Below are 22936 nucleotides of genomic sequence, written 5' to 3' on the forward strand. Positions count from 1 at the left end.
TTTTTGCACCTGAATGCATGTGAATGTTTGTGAAAAAGTTCAAGTATGGATGTGTGCTGGCAACTGCTGTTAAAAAGTTATTAGTTTGGCTATTTTTGTGTGAGTGAGAGTATATGTGTGTGAAGGCGTATTCTGATGTATATGTCATTATATAATGCTTTTGTTACATTTAGTCAAGTTTTGACTAAATGTTTTAACATCGAGGGGGAATCGAAACGAGGGTCGTGGTGTATGTGTGTGCGTGCGTGCGTGCGTGCGTGCGTGCGTGCGTGCGTGCGTGTAGAGCGATTCAGACCAAACTACTGGACCGATCTTTATGAAATTTGACATGAGAGTTCCTGGGTATGATATCCCCGAACGTTTTTTTCCTTTTTTTGATAAATGTCTTTGATGACGTCATATCCGGCTTTTCGTGAAAGTTGAGGCGGCACTGTCACGCTCTCATTTTTCAACCAAATTGGTTGAAATTTTGGTCAAGTAGTCTTCGACGAAGCCCGGACTTCGGTATTGCATTTCAGCTTGGTGGCTTAAAAATTAATTAATGACTTTGGTCATTAAAAATCTGAAAATTGTAAAAAAAAAATTGTTTTTATAAAACTATCCAAATTTACGTTCATCTTATTCTCCATCATTTGCTGATTCCAAAAACATATAAATATCTTATATTTGGATTAAAAACAAGCTCTGAAAATTAAATATATAAAAATTATTATCAAAATTAAATTTTTCAAATCAATTTAAAAACACTTTCATCTTATTTCTTGTCGGTTCCTGATTCCAAAAACATATAGATATGATATGTTTGGATTAAAAACACGCTCAGAAAGTTAAAACAAAGAGAGGTACAGAAAAGCGTGCTATCCTTCTCAGCGCAAGTACTACCCCGCTCTTCCTGTCAATTTCACTGCCTTTGCCGTACGCGGTGGACTGACGATGCTACGAGTATACGGTCTTGCTGCGTTGCGTTGCGTTCAGTTTCATTCTGTGAGTTCGACAGCGACTTGACTAAATGTTGTATTTTCGCCTTACGCGACTTGTTATTAAAGTGTGTCAGAACTGATTGATTAGATTGACGATTTTGTTAGCATCCCTTGCAAAAACGTAAGTATCAATAACACACAAACACTAGCACACAAACAATGAGCCCTTACTCAAATCACTGTGACTAATATAAGCAGCTAAAAAATATTATTACAAAGAAGAATTGTTCATACAGTTAAAAACGCGAACTCACTGAAAGATTGTCGGACCGTTGTGCCCGACAAGTTTGGGCAGCAGCCAACTCTGTTGCTGTCCAGGTGCGGCCTCTCTCACGCCTTGCTCCCCTGCCGCGTCCACGTTGCCGCTGGCTAACATGATTGCTGGCCCTGCCCCTGCCCCTGCCCCTCCCTCTTCTGGCATTCACTGGTGATGTTGAGCTGCTGCTATTTTCATTCTCGCTTGAAAAAGGTGTGCTTGATTCAACCTGAGTATCAAAGTGGACAGCTTTAAAAACGAAAAACAAACTATGAAAAAACAAAATCAAAGAAATTGATTTTTTTTTTGTTACTGTCGGAACTGAATCATAAGTAAATGAAAAAATATATCTACAATACAACTGGATATACAATAATAATGTATTTCAAACCCTTAACGTGTTTGGCATTTTGAATGCATAATTGAAATGTATAAAACAAAATCAGGTATTATGCAAAAAACACACATACATATAATATCCACATTCACTCCAACACAATGTCACACAGAAAAAAAATTTTATTTGAATATCCACAACAGACTTACAAAACACAGTTTAAAACAAATTATAAAACTTAATATACTGCATTTCTAGCATACAAATTTAAATTGATATTGTTTTCATTATAATTAACATTGCAAGACAAGTGTACACATTAAAATCAAGACAAAAATTACATTAGATATCAAAATGAGCATTATCAATACAAGTAGAAATTTTTTTTTAAACAATACTAAAATGTACCGAGTTCATCACACACTAACTCAAACCCACCTGTGTCCACACACCTCTAACCACAATTCCCATTGAACAGCTACAGATCTACAAAATAAAATTAACAAAACTTAATTCTGAGCTTCAATTAATTTATTGGCAGTGAATGCTGGATTTAGAATTTAGACGTGTACTAGTGTACATAATACAGAGACACATACACACACACACACGTCTGGTGTAAATTCACGGTTGTTCTGTGACCTTGAGATCATTTTCACTCTTGCAGGGTAAGTAAATGTGATTCAGACATTTTAGTTGAGGGTAGTAATCTATGTAAACTTATTTAAATTGAAAGCACAAAAATCAAGGGTTTTTGTTGCAAAAATACATTGTTTATGAGTCTAATCATTGTGTGTGCTATGTGTGATATAAATGATCTCATGTGAATAAATCAAAATTTAAGTGGATTGCAAGCACTGAAGCAGTCCTACATATAGTGCATGTGGACTTTACTTTCGCTTTACGTGTTAGTGTCAGTGACGGTCACTATGTCAAAACGGAAATACACCTATAGCTAGGTTGGTCGGCAGCCAGACTGATAAGTACACCCCTCCCAACTTCACTTGGTTCAATTTTCTAGAGGGAAAAAATCATGTCAATGTTTTGCAAGTGAAGCAGATTTGTGATGAAGTCATATTTTACTGAAAATGAATTGAGTTGGCTATGAAGCAGATTTCTAAGCCAAAAGACAATTTTTCATTAGGAATAAGACTCCATGAGTGGAATACGGGGTCCAAATTCGAACAGCGCAGTACTTTGAAGGGGAGGGGGGATCGTTAGTATGGAGTAACTTCAGTAAGCAATGCGCTGCCTGACGTCTTAGCCTTATACCAACCCCTACCTACTATGCCTCTCCATACCATCAAATTAACGTTACTCTTTTGCTTTCTTTTTATGATGACTTCTTTATTGTTGTAAGGAATCATCGTGCAGAGCCCGGCACGGTTGGCCTAGTGGTAAGGCGTCCGCCCCGTGATCGGGAGGTCGTGGGTTCGAACCCCGGCCGGGTCATACCTAAGACTTTAAAATTGGCAATCTAGTGGCTGCTCCGCCTGGCGTCTGGCATTATGGGGTTAGTATTAGGACTGGTTGGTCCGGTGTCAGAATAATGTGACTGGGTGAGACATGAAGCCTGTGCTGCGACTTCTGTCTTGTGTGTGGCGCACGTTATATGTCAAAGCAGCACCGCCCTGATATGGCCCTTCGTGGTCGGCTGGGCGTTAAGCAAACAAACAAACAAACAATCGTGCAGAGCCTCTATTCAAACCGCCATAAAACATAAGGTACCATAATGACTGTGCACTACGGTAAGAGTAAAACTGACTTTTCAGACGATCCCCGAAACGCGAACACTCGGCTACAATTTCATGTCGACGAATGGCGAACACAGAAGGTTACCAGAGCAAACACTTTGCTTGAGCAAGTATTGTTGCCTTCTGAAGCCTTGTTTGCAGCCAATTAAAAGTCACATATGACAAGGATGTATTGCATACATTGATAAAAGAACTTACCACAGAACTTTCGTCCGCGAAGCGATGAGCAGCCATTTTGACAAAGCTGTTGAGCACTTGAAAACTTCCGGTATACATTATGTTCCAAATAAGGATATTCTACTACGATGGAATACATCAATGAATTTTCAAACGGCTACACTTGCTCCGTCCTTTCTGATCGGAGGGGGGTGTTTTTTTGAAAGTGTTAGTGAATGGATTAAACATTTTAGCGGTCAAATGTCAATTTCTGTGAAAAAATGTAGACGAGGACCTTTAAGCTCTAGCTGAAAATGTAAGGGTGCGCAATCAAAGGCGTAATTTGTGTAAGAAAAGCTAATAACAAACAAAACTGTCCCTCACAATAATGTTTTTACGTGTATCTTTTTAAATATTGAACCTACTAGTCGACCAGGCATTTGTCTATGTTATAGCATACATATCAAGTCCATCAAATTGTATTCCAACACGTCATAATGAGAGCGAAAGGCTTTCCGGGCAGAATTTTGACTTTCAAAATGTGTGGGTGTATATGTTACAGTCAAATCGGGAAATCAGGTATTTCACGAGAATGCCTGAAAGTTTAGGCATTCACGGTAAATACCTGGTTTGATCAGGCAAATCCGGAAATGACTGAAATTGTTTAGGCACTATCGGTGATTGACTGAAATAGGCTGCCAGGCATTATCGGAGAATGCCTACCGCTCACAATCTGTGTTTCTGGTGAGAGTCAGAAAGCATTTCAGCACAGAAGCCTACTATAAAACTTTGAATGGCTGGGGTCGTAATTGGTTTCATGCCTCTTTTCCATCAGGAAGGTATTGCTGTCCAGCCATCAACTGCCTATGCCGGGCCAATGCTGTCAGTGTGGAATCTATTCTGTATTCTCTCTCTCTCTCTCTCTCTCTCTCTCTCTCTCTCTCTCTCTCTCTCTCTCTCTCTCTCTCTCTCTCTCTCTCTCTCTCTCCTATCTCTTTCTCTCTCTTGATTTTAAGGCATTCAATTAAAGAACATAATGATGTTATCATTTTAATGTTTAATTCTAAAAACTAAAATGTACATTAAAACAGAACTTTCTGTCAACAGTTCATTTGTTTCCACAAGTCAAGGATTGGTGACACCGACTGTTGCACTTCAGTTTTGCTTTGAAGCATTTGCACCGATTGTTCTGGCATTTCTTTGCACCCGAACAGTTGCACTTGACGTATCCTTGTCCTCCGCTTTGGGAGCCCAGGATGACGGCCGCGCGAAGACTTACGTGCTTAACACAGTTCATTTCACTCAAATACAACAGTTTTTGTGGACACAGTTCGAAATCGTTTCTGGCGTAGGCTCCTTTTAAAATCCCATTCTTGGTCACCAGTGTGTAGTTGTCATTTTCACTCCTGTCAAGAATCACCCCCAGGATATTCCGCGGGTCTCCACGGCCTCTATCCACCAGTGGAATGGGTATAGCGACGTTATCACCTCTCTGTCCATGACCGAGATCCAAGCGACTCCGCTTCACCATTCTTTCTGCTTGCTGGAGCTGACATACCCTGCTAGCTTGTCTGTGGTGCTGAATTTGTTTATATTGTCTGTCAAGCAATGCCACACTGTCATCAGTCACCAACTCCTCAATACTGAGGTTTGCATTTCCAGGGTGGATGTTGGCAGTGTTACGCTGGGGTTCAGACCTAGTCAAACAATAAGAGATTTTTTTTATTAGAGAAAGAAAAAAGACAAACAATAAAAGAATGAGAAAAAGGATCAAGAAAAGAGAAAAAGAATGGGAGGAAAAAAGCTAGTGAGAGGGATAAAAGAGAGAGAGGTCAAAAGCGTGTACAAGTGGTCACTTACCTTGCGTCGCCAGCTGAGTGGACGTCAGCAGCACGGTGGACGTCAGCAACCACGACGTCTGCATGGTGGACGTCAGCAACTACAGCGTCTGCACGGTGGACGTCAGCAACCACAGCGTCTGCAAGGTGGACGTCAGCAACCACAGCGTCTGCACGGTGGACGTCAGCAACCACGACGTCTGCACGGTGGACGTCAGCAACCACAGCGTCTGCACGGTGGACGTCAGCAACCACGACGTCTGCACGGTGGACGTCAGCAACCACAGCGTCTGCACGGTGGACGTCAGCAATTACGACGTCTGCACGGTGGACGTCATCAACCACAGCGTCTGCACGGTGGACGTCAGCAACCACGACGTCTGCACGGTGGACGTCAGCAACCACGACGTCTGCACGGTGGACGTCAGCAACCACAGCGTCTGCACGGTGGACGTCAGCAACCACGACGTCTGCATGGTGGACGTCAGCAACCACAGCGCCTGCACGGTGGACGTCAGCAACCACGACGTCTGCATGGTGGACGTCAGCAACCACAGCGTCTGCACGGTGGACGTCAGCAACCACGACGTCTGCATGGTGGACGTCAGCAACCACGACGTCTGCACGGTGGACGTCAGCAACCACAGCGTCTGCACGATGGACGTCAGCAACCACAGCGTCTGCACGGTGGACGTCAGCAACCACGACGTCTGCACGGTGGACGTCAGCAACCACAGCGTCTGCACGGTGGACGTCAGCAACCACAGCGTCTGCACGGTGGACGTCAGCAACCACGACGTCTGCACGGTGGACGTCAGCAACCACGACGTCTGCACGGAGGACGTCAGCAACCACAGCGTCTGCACGGTGGACGTCAGCAACCACGACGTCTGCACGGTGGACGTCAGCAACCACAGCGTCTGCATGGTGGACGTCTGCGGCCATCTCAGCATCACTATTGCCAGAATTTCGCATCGAAAAGTCACGTAAATCATCCTCAGTGTGAAACTCGTCAATCAGTTCTTTCGGTAGAGAAGTTGAACTCAGCCCCAGTCTTGGTTGACATCCAAAGAGAGCCTGATATGGAGATCTCTTGATAGCAGCACTGTATGACCTGTTTTTCATGAACTGAACAAATCGGAGCCCAACTGACCAACGAGTAGTGGAGTTGTCGGCCATCCAGGCAATCAACATGTCCTTTATATCGCCATTTGCTCTCTCCACAGATCCTTGGGACTGAGGGTGTCTCGGCTTGCCATGGACAAGTTTCAGTTCAGGCCACAAGTCTCTCAGTTCTGTGATAATTGCTGCAGTGAATTCGGAACCATTGTCCGATTGTAGGATCACAGGAGCTCCAAGTAGTGCAAAGATGTCCATCAACTGAACTGCTACCTCACAAGCTCTTTTTGAGGTCAGTGGTCGCAACACAACGAACTTTGTAAGATGGTCTTGATAAACCATTATCCACTTGTACTGACCATCGCCCATCGACTGAAAGTCAATCAGGCCAACTTGACATCTGGAAGAAAAATCACTTGAAAGGATGGGTCTCACAACAACTCCTTTTGTTTTTTGTCGCTTTGTCTTTTCTGGGCACACCTTGCATAAAGACTTGAAAATTTCAACGCTTTCTCTGTGCACATTTGCAAATTTCTGTTCAATTTCCTTTAGAACCCTATCCCTTCCACCGTGTCCTGTGGCAAGATGAGCTGTTCTGATCACGTCGAATGTGTCTTCGATTGTCACATAGTAGATTGGGGTTTCAGCAGGTGACTTTCGTTTCTTTATCAGTTTGTCTATGTGCCCACATCGAAGGATTTCATACCTGAATCAAAATCAAAAGTTCACTATTTTATTATCTGTGTCTGCGCGTGTGTGCGTGTGCGTGTGTGTGTGTGTGTGTGTGTGTGTGTGTTAGAGAGAAGTGATAAAATGTCATACCTGATTCAAAATCAAGAGATCACTACTTATTATCTGTGTCTGCGCGCGCGCGCGTGTGTGTGTGTGTGTGTGTGTGTGTGTGTGTGTGTGAGAGAGAAGTGATACAATTTCATACCTGATTCAAAATCAAGAGATCACTATTTTATTATCTGTGTCTGCGCGTGTGTGTGTGTGTGTGTGTGTGTGTGTGTGTGTGTGTGTGTTAGAGAAGTGATACAATTTCATACCTGATTCAAAATCAAGAGATCACTATTTTATTATCTGTGTCTGCGCATGTGTGCGTGTGTGTGTGTGTGTGTGTGTGTATGTTAGAGAGAAGTGTGGGACAAAAATATGGGACATGTGCGCAGAGAGAGAGAGAGAAAGAGAGTCACAGAGAGAGAGATACATACATCGAGACAAACAGTGACAGAGAGAAGTGACAGAGAGAGACAGAGACAGACAGAAAGACAGGTTTGAGAGAGAGGGAGGAACGAGAGAGAGAGGAGTCTACTTACTTCGAAAACAGCTTGTACTGACGTGGAGTTTTCCGACTTCCGTTTTCCATCATCTCTTCAAGTATTTGAAAATATTTGGACTTTGGCATCAAGTGTTTTCCATTTTTGGCGTACTTTTGAAAGATTAACCGATTAAATCGGTCTTCTACCAATTCTGTTTCCTCCATTGCTACCCTCAACATTGAGAGCAACGTCACAATGGAACTAGCATTATACTGAAAGTGAACTCCAATCAATCCAAACTCAGCGAAAAGGGGGAAAAAAAAGACAATGTGCTATACGAGAAACTCACAATAAATTCGTGCTCAAGGCCGGCTATGTAAAAACAAACTCCAATCACTCCGAACTTTACGAGAAAATCACAATAAATTCGTGCTCGTAGTCTTACACACGCGATAGTGTTACACTCGTGGTAGTGACCTGCACCCATAAAAAAAAAAAAAACTGCAATCACTCCGAACTCAGTGAAATGGGGCAAACGATGAATAGACAATGTGCAAGAAGAGAAATTCATGCTCAAGGCAGGCGAGGTAAAAACAGACAAGGTCTCAGAACAACCCGTTTTGCCTAACAGTCAGGCAAAACGGGAAATTTGCACAAGTAGTTTTTAGTCATTTCCTGATAGTGCCTAACAAAATTCAGTCATTTCCGGAATTGCCTGATCAAACCAGGTATTTACCATGAATGCCTAAACTTTCAGGCATTCTCGTGAAATACCTGATTTCCCGATTTGACTGTAACATATACACTTCTGTAATTAAATATCTAATTTTGTGTTTAAGAGGTATCTCCAAAAAGTTACTTGCTACAAGAAGCCACATAATTACATTTTCCTCTGACTGGTTATTAATCAGATTGTGTCTAATGAAACGTCCTCAGTGAGAATTGACAATATCCAGAAAAGTAAAAACGGCATGACGTAACACAACTTCCGAAATGCAAGGCCTGATGACACTCTTATGTGCGACAGTCAAACAAGCTTTTTACTTGCCGCGTTACACCTTCCAGTTACCTAATAATTCACTCTGATATACTCACTCTGATGCGTGCGGTTTAGCTGATATGGCAATTTTTCGCACCAAAGTGCTTTTTTCTGCAGTATACTTTTCACAATAGAGCTACTTTGCCTCAAGAGTGCGTATAGCTGCACTGCCACTTTTGGTTTCCTAGAAAGGTTGGGTGTGTACAGGGGTCATATTTTGTTATTGTTGTTGTTGTTGTTGTATTTGCCAAGCACATCATTGTGGGGCTTTTAATCAATAACATGCATCCGTCTACAATGTATCATCATTCATCCTTCAACATTTATAATAAATATGTAAATGGCAAGTATACAAGACATATATATACAACATTAGGACATAACAGACAGACGGACATATAACATACTGTTCGCCTACAAGTAAGGCCGGAGCATAACATAACATGCAGATTACAATACTGATAACAAGAGGCGAAGCCTTCAAGGCTCACGTAAGAAATAGACAAACAGTAACACAAACTCACTACACGAAGCTTCGCAAAGTCTTAATACCAAAAACCCACAGCTACGGCGTGGTACTTTGACCCCAACATCGCTTCTCAAGTTTTGACATGCGAAGCTTCGCCGTAGCTCGCAACGAAGTTGGGTTTTTTTTGTAAGAAGAGTGCTTTTCGATTCAAGATGGTCGACGAAATCAGACTCAATACCATAGTGAAGAATGCATTTGTCGACTTTGGTTGACCCAAAGTACAAGAACTAACCTCCTACCTGTATTATTTCATACTGCGATGCATTGACATGTCGAATGAAACTCGAAATCCCAGCGCTCACGCCAACTGGTCCCGGCCGTGCTCAGTCAACGAAACAGAACACATACAATTTACTTACGTCATTATCAAGTACGTAACGTACAATTTGTGACGTAAAGTACTCAGAAAGAAGCACACCACGCGCTGGTCGAGACTACGGTGCATGCGCTTTCTGACTAATAAGATTTGAGACGCCAAGACATGAAAAGAAAAAGATTTAACTGTTGCCTTCCAAGTTCTAGTCTCGGCCCGCTCAAAACCGAGACTTTCAGTAATTCCTTCGCGTGACGTCTAACCCTCTTACGCCATAATGTGACGTCTTCAAATGACGAAATGTTAAAGTTTCTACCACAGACATACACACGCACAAACACACACACACACACGCACACACACACGCACGCACAGACAGACAAAGTTACGATCGCATAGGCTACACTTACGTGAGCCAAAAAGAGAGAGAGAGAGAGGGGGGGGGTTATGATGGTGGTGGTATCATTTATAATGTATACTCTTAAGTAATAATACAAATAATAGATTCTTTTTGAAGTTCCACCCAACAATAATCAAAAGTCACTAAAATACAAGACACCCCTACACCCATAAGATTGGACAGGGTGACAGACGGATAAGAGGGTAAGACAAGCAGACAGACATAAGACATACACACACACTCTTGCCTAAAGTCTTATAAAAACCTACAATTTTAAACTGTGGAAAAAGTGAAGCTGAATTGGACACTTCGCCTTGGTCCGTAACCTAACATATATTCGCATAGCGTAACCACTCATATTGTAGTCAACAATGCAAGAAACGTATACTAAATAGACAGGGACTGTCGGCTTGACAAGACAAGGAAGAACATTGTGACTCGTGTGACCGCATTTTTACACTCGGCTTTCCTTGTAGCCTTGATCGGACGCTTGGTAAGTTATGTTGCTTTCCTTTTCGTATGCGTGTATGTGTATGCGTGTTGATTTTCAAAAAATCCTTTTTTCTTATGTAAAAGATCTTGTACTTCAATCTGTTTAAGTTTTATCTGTGATCATTAGACTGTGTCTGTGACGCACACCAAACATCCGCGGCTTTTGCAGTGTGGGGATTTTTGTTGTGTTTATTGAATCATTTTGGCTGATTGGTATAGGATATACTTAATAATAATAATAATAATAATACGAGAATTTATAACGCGCACATATGTCACCACAAGGCGACGCAAGGCGCACTCATACACAATCTTTCGCATTAACAACTCAAGCATACTCATATACACTTTCGCATACATTACATGAAGATGACAAGGCAACAACACAAACAGAGACACGGCACTCAAAAGTATTTATCAAATTACTTCGATCCGTCTTTGGGTCGTAGCTTTTTCGCAGGTCGTTCTCGTAAAATAAAATATGAGCGGTGGGTCGTTTAACGACAGATATTTTTTGTTTGCTCGCCGCTAACAGCAATAAATTTGAGGGGAGGTGACACAGTGGTACCTGTGTTAAAAGAACTTGGGACCAGCTAAAAGTATCCTACATTGTTGGTGGCCTGTCTCTGGTAACGAGAAGGCAGACGAGCTCGCCAAGAATGGCAGCAAGATGGAACAGCCAAACCACTGCCAGTCATATCGAGAGGCAAAGACCCTCATAAAACACAGATGGAAAGAGAAATTCACCAACAAAACTTCTGGCTACAAGCCACAAAAAGACCCCCTCCATCTCCTAAGCCGTGCTGAGCAGGCTATCATCTTCCGCCTCCGCACTGGACACTGCTGCCTCAAAGCACACCTAAGGAGGATAGGTGTAGCAGAGTCTGCCACATGTGACTGTGGAGAGGGAGATCAGACTCCAGAACATGTTCTCCAAGCATGTCCCCTCCTCGACCAACTGCGGATCCAGACATGGCCTGACCCAACAGATCTGAGGACCAAAATGTGGGGAGCACTGGAGGACCTGGAAAGAACGTCCATGTTCATGGCATCCTCCAGATTCCGAGTCTGACACAACCGTCGTACGAAGAAGAAGAGAGTTGGTGGCCTGTCACGACAGGTATAGTTTGATGCAGATGACAAAGTGATAACATTTTTTTTTTAACCTCAGTTGCATGCAGGTTTGCTACTACAATTATTTTATTTTATTTCTATTTTTTTGACAAAGTGATAAACTAAGGTGTCCTTTATTGTGAGATGGCCTCGCATCGCACGTACCACTTTTGTAGAATGAGAAGGGAGTAACGACGAAAACGAAGAAAAGGCAGTTGCGTGGTAGATTTCAAAACTAACAGTTTACCAGAAATCCCCAAAACGTAAAGACTGCTAATGTTCAAAAACGAAGAATCAACAAACAAGAAAATTAGTTGTTGGCACTTTTATGATTTTAAGAAAACAAGCTATTCACAAGTAAGCTTGCGTCGACCTAATGGTCAGTGTAGTGAACAGACAAACACATGATTATGAGACAAATGGAAGACATTTTTCAGAAATTGTGTTTGTTCCGATCTTTGGAAAGGAGATGCTGTCAGATTCAAAAGGAATGACCTCATGAATTTTGCTTGGTTTTTTTTTTATTCAACAATTTGCCATTCAGCAAGTGTGAGACCTAAATGTTCAGATTTTGTGCCACAAACTATCCATTGATTATTGGAAGAAAGAAAATAGAATAAAAACAGCGCCCACTCATTCAACGTTAATGCATCGTTACAAGGTCTTCATAACACGTTCTAGTTACTGACTTGTGCAACCAGACTCATTGAAATACTTTTTTTTCGCTGCATAGTCTGCTCTAGACCATATTTTATCTGAATTTGTGTCTACGGGAAATATTTAACTATAAATGGTGTAGACTTTGGCCGCTTTGTCGGCGGCTTTACACATTACAAATTAATCAGAAGACCGGGGTATGTATTGAGTGGCTTGGGGAACTAGGAGGCAACAGCTGTTAGTCATGGACGTGTGATTTATTTAATGGATAGATGGATAGATTACACAACATTATTTTTCTTTCTTGTGAAAGGAAAGGTAGAACACTACAAATGAAAGCCAGGTGAAAAATGAGATTTTATTGCAGATCAAGATCTCTTTTAAAAACTAATCCTTAGCTATGCTGCTTTTAACGACATACCAAGAAGTCTGCAACATCATATATGTTTTTTTCGTCTGTCAAGCTTGCCTACTGACATCACAAACAGAATAATAAGACAAAGCGGAACAAAAGGCTGGGCCACTGTAATAACAAGCATGGCATGTTCCCGTAAATTTACGATTTTCCCTCATGAAGGGTTTTTGTACGTGTGTTTGTCCACACGAGCTTGAACAAATATTTGCACACTGTTAGTTATTTTCGTAATAGCGTAAGCGAACGAGGAAGAAGAAGAAGGAAGTAGAATTTGAGATCTCGGAAAACCCAATTGTATAGAAAAGGAAATCCTGTGTTGGACAGCTGCAGCCTGCAGAAGCAGGTTTCACAAAGTGGTCATTTTATTTCATAGTTTAATGCGAGAAACTTCCCATCCTCGGGTCGAAACGTGAGCTCAGCTGTTTTGCCTTTGTTTGCAGGAATGAAAATGAAGTTCGTGTCCGTGCTAGAACTTCTGGTGGTGCTGTTATGCTGCACTGATGGTAAGAACAGTGTAGCCTGACCTTTTTCTATTTCATTTTAGTTTAATGATAATGATAATAATAACAATAATTATAACAATAATAAAGGTATTTATATTACGCAAATCCTAATATAGTTCTAAGCGCCTTACAATTAATGTTTATTATAATACTCTTCATTACAGCAACACTACACATTTCAAGAATCTTCAAATAGATAAAAACACAATCACCTACATTATGCACATTCAAATAAATCGATATCAACTATATACAATCATAAAAATTGCTAAACATACTGATGGAGCACCATCGCGCACACACAGGCCGACACGCACACACGCACAGGCTCGTGCGGGCACGCACAAACGCTCACTAGAGCAAAATACCAATATGAAACCTCTTAAAATTTGCCAGGCCATTTTACAATGTTACACGCGGCAGTATTAGGGGGAAGAATTGTTTTCTTAGTTCCAGTGAAGACTGAAAAAGATGAGTTTTTTGAGAGAAGCGAATCTGGGCGTATCGAATCTGAGTGGGCAGGGAATTCCAGTCGACAGCAGCAAAGAACGAAAAAGAGCGACAGCCTTTGGTTAAATTACGTTTATAAGCGGGGATAGTGAGAGTAAGGAGATCGTTGGAGGAACGTAGGAGGCGAGTTTGTTTGTTTTTGCTTAACGCCCAGCCGACCACGAAGGGCCATATAAGGGCGGTGCTGCTTTGACATTTAACGTGCGCCACACACAAGACAGAAGTCGCAGCACAGGCTTCATGTCTCACCCAGTCACATTATTCTGACACCGGACCAACCAGTCCTAGCACTAACCCCATAATGCCAGACGCCAGGCGGAGCAGCCACTAGATTGCCAATTTTAAAGTCTTAGGTATGACCCGGCCGGGGTTCGAACCCACGACCTCCCGATCACGGGGCGGACGCCTTACCACTAGGGTAGGAGGCGAGTAGGTATGTACAGTTGAAGAACTTTAAGAAGGTCTGAAAGATAGGATGGTGTCTGATAGTGGATGGCAGTGAAGCAAAGGCACGCATGTTTGTATTTTATGCGGGCGTCAACGGGGAGCCAGTGGAGCTGCTGCAGAAGGGGAATGGCGTGCTGTCTACGTGAAGCGTCTAAGATCAGTCTCGCAGCACAGTTCTGGACATGCTGAAGTTTTTGGATCAGATACACGGGAAGACCTGACAAAAATGAATTGGAGTTATCTAGGCGCGACATGTTATTTCATGTAGTCGAATTTTGAATAAAATAATGACAAATAGAATGGGAATCGAGACGAGACCGATGGTCTGTGTGTCGGCCGCCGAAACACTACTGAACAGATTTTTATGAGACTTTAACATGTGGTTTCTTCGCGTTCTTTTTCTTTCCATTTTATTGAGATTGATACGGTATTTGATTTCGTGAACTCCGGCTTCTAATGAAAGTTAACGAGGCAATGCAATGAGTGCTCTTTGAATAAGATTATGTACAGCTATTCAGTACCTATATAGTCAATGTTTTTTTCCAGCCGGTAACAAATGTATCATTTCGGTGTTTAGAAGCTGGAATACCACAAAAAGCGCGAACAATCAATCTAATGACTCGGAATCCGACATAAAAAGAGTCGTTTGTGTTCATTCTGAAATTGCAGACTGTTCGATTATCAACCAACCCCCTCCCCCCCCCCTCTCCCATTTAAAAGGGTCTGTTTTTGTTAAAGTTATTTAAGGCAAAGTCCTTCCCGTGGCCTAGTGGTAAGGCGTCCGCCCCGTGATCGGGAGGTCGTGGGTTCGAACCCCGGCCGGGTCATACCTAAGACTTTAAAATTGGCAATCTGGTGGCTGCTCCGCCTGGCGTCTGGCATTATGGGGTTAGTGCTAGGACTGGTTGGTCCGGTGTCAGAATAATGTGACTGGGTGAGACATGAAGCCTGTGCTGCGACTTCTGTCTTGTGTGTGGCGCACGTTATATGTCAAAGCAGCACCGCCCTGATATGGCCCTTCGTGGTCGGCTGGGCGTTAAGCAAACAAACAAACAAAGTTGTGACAATCTGTATAGTTTTGTATTTGGATAGGGCCTCGCTCCACGTGAACACATACCAAAAATCAAAATTCTGACTGCTTCGTCAATCATGTACAGAGGGCAATTTCTTTCGATGAATTAATTTCATAGGTTGACACTAGAAATTAATTGATTAAAAAAAATTACCACTTTACAAAAAAGCATACACGTAGTTGATTTTTGGTATGAATGATCTTATTCCACCTACTTGTCTGGCCACACCTAAAAGGGTGAGCGGACTTGACTTCACGGAACGGGCTCTCTCTCTCTCTCTCTCTCTCTCTCTAGCTCTCTCTCTAGCTCTCTCTCTCTCTCTCATAATGAGGTTTATGTGTGCAGTTGTTCTGTCAGACTGGAGGTGTGGTAACGAATACGGCAATTGCCAATTCACATCCGGTACCTGTTCAGGCTCCTACGTTTCTGGTCTCTGTTACGGCTCTACCAACCGACGATGCTGCGTACCAGGTAGGTCGGAATTCAGTTTGCGAATGTCTGCATCCTCCTTTGGCCTTCCTGTTTAATTTGACCGCCCTCCCTTTCAGTTATCGCTATATATTCCATATTGGCTTAAATGCGAATTTCAAAAACTTGCCTTGTTAGTCACAGTTGTGAATATTATATCTTATGCATCTTGTATTCTTTAAAACATATCGCATTTTGAAAATAATGAAGTGAAAAATGTATGCTTCTATGATCACCTTTGAGGGTGGGCTAAGATCATAATTATAATAAAGTTAACCATCATCTATAACAACTGTGTTGCTCTGCGCATCTCCACGGAGCCATATCGTATAGTTTGTGTTTCAGCTGAGCATACAGTGGACTTCATCCTTTCATTTTTTCTAATAATAATAATAATAATAAATGAGCATTTATATAGCGCAACATCATAACTGTACAATTATGCTCTTTGCGCTTGACACATTTAAAATTAAAACACAGTTATACAAGCATTTACATCTACATTCATTGTCAGCAACGCTTAATTAAAAGCATACACCATCAAACATACATTCCAAAAGATTCTTCCACTAACTAAGTAATAAAAACATGAATAAAATAGGTAGTGAAAACAAGGAAATACCAGCTGAAACTATTTCGAGAGGGGAAAGCGCTTTTGCTCTGCTCAGATGGAGCATTCTCCTTTTTACTTGATTGCATATGATACCGGTGTAGGATCCGGTCCGGTCCCCCCTCTGAAGTAGTCCCCCGGGGGACCAATTCGTGGCAAAAACTGCTCTATAATGGTCCCCCCTTAGACATCCTGCCTCGTTTTTCTTAGGCATTCAAGCCATTTTCAATCTATATCTTCGTCCGGTATTATGTAGTGCAAGACAGCAATCTCTTTGTTTGACTATATTTTGCAGAAAATAAAATAGATCTGATTTATAATGCCGTTCAAAAGAAAAATCACATGAAATAAAATGAATAATAAATAAATACTGATAAGAAGAAATGAAACCAGTCTCTGATTCTTTCCTTTCTTTTCTCTGAAATTGCTGGTAACATTACTAACATTGTATCAAGAAAAACGAGGCTGGATGTCTAAGGGGGGACCATTATAGAGCAGTTTTTGCCACGAATTGGTCCCCCGGGGGACTACTTCAGAGGGGGGACCGGACCGGATCCTACACCGGTACATTTTCTTTATCTGGTAGTTCAAGTTTACCAAATCACAACGAATCTTGTCAAGGAGGCATTTGGCAGTCTGACGCTATATGGCACACTAAGAGAATGGGTATAGTGCATTATTGTAGCCGTCTGTGAAGCGTCGTGGCTCAAGTTTACGTGCTGATTTGAATGACTTGTTTTTTTAACAGCCTTTAATGATGGGCGATGCACCAGCCGCAGAGGCACGTGCCAGAGTACCAGACTGGCGTGCGGGGGAGGAAGTTACGTCAGCGGATTGTGCGGAGGCCCATCTGATCGTCGTTGTTGTGTATCCAGTAAGCTCTGTAAAAAGAAAAAGTGAAATAAATATTGAATAGTTAACTTTTCTCGCTCTGAAGAAAGTCTTTGCGCAAAGTCACATTGGAATCAACAGCAAGGAATCGTGATCTTCTTGGGTTCATGGGGTAATGTCTCGCGTAATGTTGTTTAGTCACTAACGGACATCAGGATTTTGAACTAGATTCAATTGATTGAATGTTCAAGATTCAGAGTGCTATAGAACATTCTACCTCCTACTATAATAAGCTTTCAACGTGTTTAGTATTCCCCCACCCCCTACCTCCATAAATACACACCCAACTACCACACACCCCTCCCCCTCCCATCCTATCCCTTATGGTCTCAAGGGACAGGAAACAACAATACTCATTAATAAACAATAACAAAATTAAGTGTAAAAGGCGACTTACAAAGCAACACTTTGCTACCTTACAGGAACCGGAACCAGCGCAAGCTGTAATGACGTCACCATTGTGTCACGTGCCCAATGGGGAGCGCGACGTCCCAGGTCGACCTCACGCATGCGCACTCCCGTCAGCTTGGTGTTCATCCACCACACGGATGGAAGGGCTTGCTCTGACCTGGCGTCTTGCAAGAGGGTGATGCAGGGGGTGCAGAACTATCACATGGACGATCCAAAGAGAAGTGAGTTTTGATTGGTTTATTACTACTTTTTCCCATAGTGTTGTGCATGGTTTGGCCATGGATGACTCAAAGAATCCTACTGAAAACACGCACACACGCATACAAACACACACACACGCACTCACGCACGCACACACATTGACAAACAAACGCACAGACACACACACACACACTCACACACACACACACACACGCACTCACGCACGCACACACATTGACAAACAAACACACAGACACACACACACACACACACACACACACACACACAAACACACACAAACACACACGCATGCATGCACACACACACGCACAAACATACACACGCACCGCACGCTCAAATCCTTCATCGGTAAGGAACAGACTTGTCCATACCTCGTACTCAAAGTTGATTGAAAGTAACAACACGAAGTAATTACACAGCTGACTACTCTGAATATAATTATACAACAACGGTCAGTGAACGAGGTATGCGATAACCAACTCCTGGCACCTGAGAGTATGTTAAGCATTGAAACCAATGAAGAAGGATGCTCTCCGCCTGACAAAACAAAGGAGAAATAAATCAGGCCAAAAAATGTGGGTTGTCCGCAACCTGTATGCAACCAAAATCTGAAAAAAAATTGAAAAACAATTAAGAGAACCTCGAAAACATTATACGAGTATTAGTGACATATAACAGTTAAAGAAAACTTGACTAAATGTAAAACCACACAACTTATATGGACATAATGTTAGGAGCGTCACACACTCGCACTGTGGCTATTGCTAAAAAGATACTGGACTGATTAAAAAAAAGATTGTGCATCTGTGTTGTGTATGTTGCTTTGCAGATTACTCGGACATAGGCTACAGTTTCCTGGTGGGAGGGGACGGCAAGATCTACGAGGGGCGTGGCTGGGACAGACAGGGAGCACACACCAGGAACTACAACAGCAGGTATATGTGGACACGGACAAACCTTATTCATACATTATATTCACGCAGATATTTCCACATGCAATAAAAGCCACAGAAACTAACGATCAAGAAAGAGGATGGAATGGAGGAATTCCAGAAATAACTTTTTATAAATTTTTATCGGAATTCCGATATTTTCCTTAGCTCACAGACCATTCTTGAGATCGATGCAAATTCGTTGAGAAAAAAGGGGGGAGGGGGGTGGTGGTATGAACCGTTCAGCTGAAGCTGTCTGCGTCTGAAGTCAGTGCATTTGCACCCCAGCATTCGCGTGAACCCATAGCAGTATCATGGGTCGCGTTTGATTGGCTGTCGATCTCCGACGATTATCGCCGGGGCTTAATTATTCACCGATGGCGGTTTGTGGGTTGTTTTGATTGGCTGCCGATCTCCAAACGCCGAAGGTGAAAAAGGTAGCATCATGGCGTCTGGATTCCGTATTGTTTTGTCGGCTGTGGAAGCTCTTACGATCGACGACCAAAGTGTCAAAAACAAGTGGAAAGCCAACTGGCTGTCAGAAGAAGTGACTGTCACTATCAACAAGAAAGAAAGGCGCCAGCTCATTGGCGACAGTATCGCCAAGATATCCATTCCCGGTCAGGCCGTGTTCACGTGGTGCGACAACAGCCACTGCGTGGTGAAATACGGACTTGGTGTAGCATCTATGCATGGGGCAAGCTAGGAAAAGATAACTCTCGCTGCAAACCACGCCCACTCAAAAATCCGGTCGGCGATTTGGCTCCGGACCCCAGGGTCAGGTTACGGCAAAGTACGTCGTTTTGAGTGGTTGGTTGTGGACGATACTGACCGGTACCACTAGCAGATACATAGGGCTAGAGGTGCATCGACATTTTTTTCGCCAGGTCGCGAGAATTCTATAAAATAAATGCAAGCGAACTTTTGTCATTTTTTATATTTAGTCAAGTTTTGACTAAATATTTTAACATCGAGGGGGAATCGAAACGAGGGTCGTGGTGTATGTGCGTGTGTGTGTGTGTGTGTGTGTGTGTGTGTGTGTGTCTGTCTGTGTGTGTGTGTGTGTAGAGCGATTCAGACTAAACTACTGGACCGATCTTTATGAAATTTGACATGAGAGTTCCTGGGTATGAAATCCCCGAACTTTTTTTCATTTTTTTGATAAATGTCTTTGATGACGTCATATCCGGCTTTTCGTGAAAGTTGAGGCGGCACTGTCACGCCCTCATTTTTCAACCAAATTGGTTGAAATTTTGGTCAAGTAATGTTCGACGAAGCCCGGACTTCGGTATTGCATTTCAGCTTGGTGGCTTAAAAATTAATTAATGACTTTGGTCATTAAAAATCTGAAAATTGTAAAAAAAAAATAAAAATTTATAAAACGATCCAAATTTACGTTTATCTTATTCTCCATCATTTGCTGATTCCAAAAACATATAAATATGTTATATTTGGATTAAAAACAAGCTCTGAAAATTAAATATATGAAAATTATTATCAAAATTAAATTGTCGAAATCAATTTAAAAACACTTTCATCTTATTCCTTGTCGGTTCCTGATTCCAAAAACATATAGATATGATATGTTTGAATTAAAAACACGCTCAGAAAGTTAAAACAAAGAGAGGTACAGAAAAGCGTGCTATCCTTCTTAGCGCAACTACTACCCCGCTCTTCTTGTCAATTTCACTGCCTTTGCCATGAGCGGTGGCCTGACGATGCTACGAGTATACGGTCTTGCTGAAAAATGGCATTGCGTTCAGTTTCATTCTGTGAGTTCGACAGCTACTTGACTAAATATTGTATTTTCGCCTTACGCGACTTGTTTCTTTTTGCGATAGGGCGAGTGCACCACCGAAATTAGTTGATGAGAACGTAGTCGGGTGTTTCCTCTTTCATTAGCAACTGAAAAAATAAGGGGAAAGTTTTGTGTGTGTGTGATTGTTATAAATCACACTTTTGTTTAAAATGCTAAAACATATTATTCTTGTGGGTTTTATAGCTTTTTAAAAGGGCATGATCTCATTTTTTGCTATCAGGAGAGGCCCCAAAATGGCCTTTATAATTCTAACATTCATTTACTGCCTGGACCCCAGCTCACTTTCCTACTTTTTGAACATTTGCTGGTCTCATGTCTGTTAAAAACACCACAAGTAAATGTACACGATGAACATGCGAACAAAATCAATGGCTCTCTATTACAACAACAAAAATCGTCGAATAATGCCATACTTGGGGAACAAAATCTACAAATTAACATTGGTTGTGGGTTTATTGGTTGTGGAAGAGTTGATTTTTCTTGGTAACACCGTGAGGCAAGCTACACGTGACATTGTAGGCCAATCACTAGCGAGTTGCGCGTCTCGACGCGTGGTCGCCCACTGAGGGAAGCAATCGCATCGGTAATGTCTATAGTCAGCTCTGAATGGGCGTACTTTCGATCGACAAGAGTTGTACTGACAGTGGAGAAAGCAAAAACCGGAGCTGGAATGTCAGTCGTTCGCATGGTTTCACTGCCTCATTGTTGCGATGGAAAATCAAGGAAAAGTAAATCTTCCACAACCAAGAAAACTTGACAGTTATTTACGAACATCGTGTTGGCATAATGACATCGCACAGTAATTCTACGGTCTTCAAAATACCTAAATATGCTCAAACTGAACCCGATACACGTTTAATTGGAACGACTTTGGACCAAATGTTCGTGCCACCTTTGGTCTTTAAAATAAATCAGTAAAATTCATCACTCGTTTTTCAGGGCTGTCGCAATCTCTTTCATGGGAGACTTCATGAGCCAGTCACCAACCTCAAGCGCTCTGAGAGCAGCGCAGAATCTCATCGCTTGCGGCGTCCGACAGGGCAAGGTGTCCGGCAACTACAAGCTGTACGGACACCGACAGGCCAGAGGCGCTGGCACGACCTGTCCAGGAAACAGGCTGTACTCGATCATAAAGCGCTGGAATCGTTACACGGCCGGCACTGCGCCTTAAGCGTCCAACAGGGCAAGGTGTCCGGCAACTACAAGCTGTACAGACACCGACAGGCCAGAGGCACTAGCACCACCTGTCCAGAAAACACGCTGTGCTCGACGAATCATACAGCGCTGAAACAGTTACACGTCCGACACTACGGCTTAGGCGTCCGGCATGGTACCGTGTCCGACCGTCTTAATTGCCTTAATAAAGCATTGCATTTCATTAACTCAGCGACTCCTTTCATAGATGTGGCATGGCATGGAATGACAGTTCATCGTGTGAACGTTTTTTTTCTTTTTTCTTTCAGGCCAGCTTAATGATTAATTTTGCTGAGATTTCAGAGTCTGATGTAACCTTTCACAATGAATTGAGAAGATTCAATCTAAAAGACCATGAATAATTAGCTCTAGGGCTGCGATGGTTACGTTAGACGGTTTACCCGTTGACTGCAACAATGCATATCGGGTGCGTATTTGCTCTACAAAACAAAAAAACTCTGACCAGGGAAACAACTACTGTATTTTGCCCTTTGAATTTGCTGCTAGAGTCTCGCCTCCCCTGAAGACTATTTTCAGGTTTTGATTTTGTATTAATCTAAAAAAAAAATCTTCCAGTAGTCAAGCGGTTCGATATGGTACTATATTATTTGCATAGGTGTAGGGTCCAGTGAGTCGGTTCCCGTAAACATATTTCGTGACTGAGAGTAAAAGTATCCTTGGACTGCCAAGACTTGTTCTCTCTCTCTCTCTCTCTCTCTCTCTCTCTCTCTCTCTCTCTCTCTCTCTCTCTCTCTCTCTCTCTCTCCCTCTCTCTCTCTCTGACAGACAGACAGACACACACACACACACACACACACACACACACACACATTAACATACACACAATCACACACACATGCACATACATAGTAACATTTAACTTCCACAATCATGTATGTCTTTAATAGGACCGAAAAGTTTCAAATTAAGTTCCCTGAACATGGCAGCCAGCTGTTCATGCACAGATCTGGCTTTGTTGTCTATACGTTACCTATGGTTTACAAGAAAGTATCCTAGAACCTGAGCAGTCTATGGCTTGAGCAGGATGATCATGGTGCTTTATGGAGGAACACATATTGCCTGTACCACTCTATCATGGTGTGTGTGTTGATTGCAAAGAGGCAAGAATATATTTCAGATGTTCAACATGAAGAACACCCAAATGGGAAATCGGCATGTTTCCTTCGCAGCGCAAA

The 22936-nt window shown here is 42.4% G+C and overlaps 1 protein-coding gene and 1 long non-coding RNA gene across 2 annotated transcripts; one reads left to right on the forward strand and one right to left on the reverse strand.

The window, feature by feature from the left end:
* Positions 1-4417: 4417 nt before the first annotated feature.
* Positions 4418-5604, reverse strand: LOC138960841 (uncharacterized). Its single transcript, XR_011454080.1, has 2 exons — positions 5344-5604; positions 4418-5180 (listed from the first exon to the last, which is right to left on the reverse strand). It is a non-coding gene; the product is annotated as an uncharacterized lncRNA (long non-coding RNA).
* Positions 5605-10342: 4738 nt separating this feature from the next.
* On the forward strand, positions 10343-21928 carry LOC138961532 (peptidoglycan-recognition protein SC2-like). Its single transcript, XM_070333187.1, has 7 exons — positions 10343-10476; positions 13101-13163; positions 15539-15664; positions 17020-17145; positions 17585-17794; positions 18625-18730; positions 21486-21928. Exons 2-7 carry the CDS (start codon positions 13103-13105, stop codon positions 21715-21717), a joined length of 861 nt encoding a protein of 286 aa, XP_070189288.1. The 5' UTR covers positions 10343-10476; positions 13101-13102; the 3' UTR covers positions 21718-21928.
* The last annotated feature ends 1008 nt before the right edge of the window (positions 21929-22936 follow it).

Source organism: Littorina saxatilis, linkage group LG3, assembly GCF_037325665.1.
Source record: "Littorina saxatilis isolate snail1 linkage group LG3, US_GU_Lsax_2.0, whole genome shotgun sequence".
NCBI lineage: Eukaryota > Metazoa > Mollusca > Gastropoda > Littorinimorpha > Littorinidae > Littorina > Littorina saxatilis.